This window comes from Etheostoma cragini, chromosome 4 (assembly GCF_013103735.1).
Source record: "Etheostoma cragini isolate CJK2018 chromosome 4, CSU_Ecrag_1.0, whole genome shotgun sequence".
NCBI classification, from domain to species: Eukaryota; Metazoa; Chordata; class Actinopteri; order Perciformes; family Percidae; genus Etheostoma; species Etheostoma cragini.
Window position 1 is genome coordinate 501,664 of NC_048410.1, and position 2,073 is coordinate 503,736.

The following is a 2,073-nucleotide window of genomic DNA, read 5'->3' on the forward strand; positions in this document are numbered from 1 at the left end:
CCCCTGCCCCCCCGCTGCCAGATAATGACACATGCCGTTAGATATAGTTGCTAAACAGCGTTAAATCGTCCTCCTGCTGCTGTTCCTGGGTGTGAGCCGGCTGCTCAGCACTGAACACATGAAGCGACCGGGATTATGAATGAGGTTATGAAAACACGGCGTGTTGTTCCAGCCATGGTGAAGAGATGGAGTCACGCCTCCGTCTTCTTCTCCTTCTCCGTCTCCGTCTAACTCCACCTATCTGTCGTTTCCCTTCTCTTCACCCACTGCTTTCTTTGCTTTGAGACTGTCTCTCTGCCCATTTATCTCCATCCTTTCCTTCACCAACTCTCACCATAAGTCTAAGCTTGTGACAGAATGCTAACCCTCCCTTCATTCCTCTCTCTCTCTCTCTCTCTCTCTCTCTCTGTCTCTCTCTCTCTCTGTCTCTCTCTCTCTCTGTCTCTCTCTCTCTCTCTCTCTGTCTCTCTCTCTCTCTGTCTCTCTCTCTCTCTCTCTGTCTCTCTGTCTCTCTCTCTCTCTCTCTCTCTGTCTCTCTCTCTCTCTGTCTCTCTCTCTCTATGTCTCTCTGTCTCTCTCTCTCTCTCTCTCTGTCTCTCTCTCTCTCTCTGTCTCTCTCTCTCTGTCTCTCTCTCTGTCTCTCTCTCTCTCTGTCTCTCTGTCTCTCTCTCTCTCTCTCTCTGTCTCTCTCTCTCTCTCTCTGTCTCTCTGTCTCTCTCTCTCTCTCGCCCTTCAGGAGTCCTTCTCTCTCTCTCTCTCTGTCTCTCTCTCTCTCTCTCTGTCTCTCTGTCTCTCTCTCTCTGTCTCTCTGTCTCTCTGTCTCTCTCTCTCTCGCCCTTCAGGAGTCCTCCTCTCTCTGTCTCTCTCTCTCTCTGTCTCTCGGTGTCTCTGTCTCTCTCTCTCTCTCTCTCTCTGTCTCTCTCTTTCTGTCTCTCTCTCTGTCTCGCCCTTCAGAAGTTGTCACATTTATTTCTCTGTCTCCTTCCCTTCTTCCCCTCCTCTCTCCCTCTCTCTCTCAACCACTCAAAGACATCAAATCCGACCAAATTTTAAAAACCAAACTGATTATTTATCTAGTTGGTTTTTGTCTCTTTTCTTTCTTCTTCTGTCTCCAATTGTTCGGGAAACACTCCAAAAAGGACTTTAAGGACACCAATTTTCTTTGTGAATGCATAATTGTTCATCCTTAAAATACAAGTTTAGATTAGATTATACTTTGTTCATCCCACGACGGGGAAATTTTGTCGTTACAGTAGCAGCATTTTTCATTAACAGCAAAAAAACAATAACACACAAACAAGTAAGCACGAAAGAAATACAAGGCAAGAAATACAAGGCAAGAAATACAAGGCAAGGGGCCTAATCCTAACTTCTTACTAGGCATGCTTGATGGTGGGTACAATACTTGGACGTCTCGAGGGATAAAGAGGATGCAGGATCTGTTTCAGGGTGCATCCATGCTATCATTTGCACAACTTTGAGAAAAGTATGATGTCCCCAGGCATGACTTTTTTAAATACCTGCAGATTCGGGACTTCATAAACAGGGGAACTACACTCAATATTGATGCCACTACATCTGCAGTTGAACAGTTGCTCCTCCTGGGCCCAGTTAAGAAATCAATTACTCACTTTTACAACGTCCTAAGCCAGACTGATGTGATAAATGAACAGGATGTTATGCAAAAATGGCAAGATGAGCTTGGTATAGATATTGATGGGGATAAATGGACTAAGATATGGACTCAAACTAAGACAATATCTGTCTCTCAGCGGTACCTCTTGCTGGTGGGGAAGAACCTGGAGCAGGTCTGGCCGTCCCAGGAGCAGTAGGGGTCCCGGGCCAGGCAGCACGCAGCGCAGTCCCCCCCGTACAGCTCACACCTCTGGACCCCCAGCTGGACCACGCCCAGCTCACTGGACACGTACAGCTGCTTCTGTGGACGGAGGAGGACAGACAGTCTCCATGACATGGTCCTAATAAGTCCTGCTGCTGCAGACAGGCAGACAGACAGGCAGAGAGATAGACAGACAGATAGACAGGCAGACAGACAGACAGACAGACAGACAGACA

The 2,073-nt window shown here is 47.5% G+C and overlaps 1 protein-coding gene across 1 annotated transcript in view; it reads right to left on the minus strand.

Moving 5' to 3' along the window:
* LOC117943370 (semaphorin-3D-like) overlaps positions 1-1,972 on the minus strand; it is a 6,629-nt gene extending 4,657 nt beyond the window's left edge. Inside the window, exon 1 of the mRNA XM_034869452.1 lies at positions 1,779-1,972. Within this exon, the coding sequence (XP_034725343.1) occupies positions 1,779-1,972 (194 nt within the window). The remainder of the gene's footprint in view (positions 1-1,778) is intronic.
* Positions 1,973-2,073: the final 101 nt, after the last annotated feature.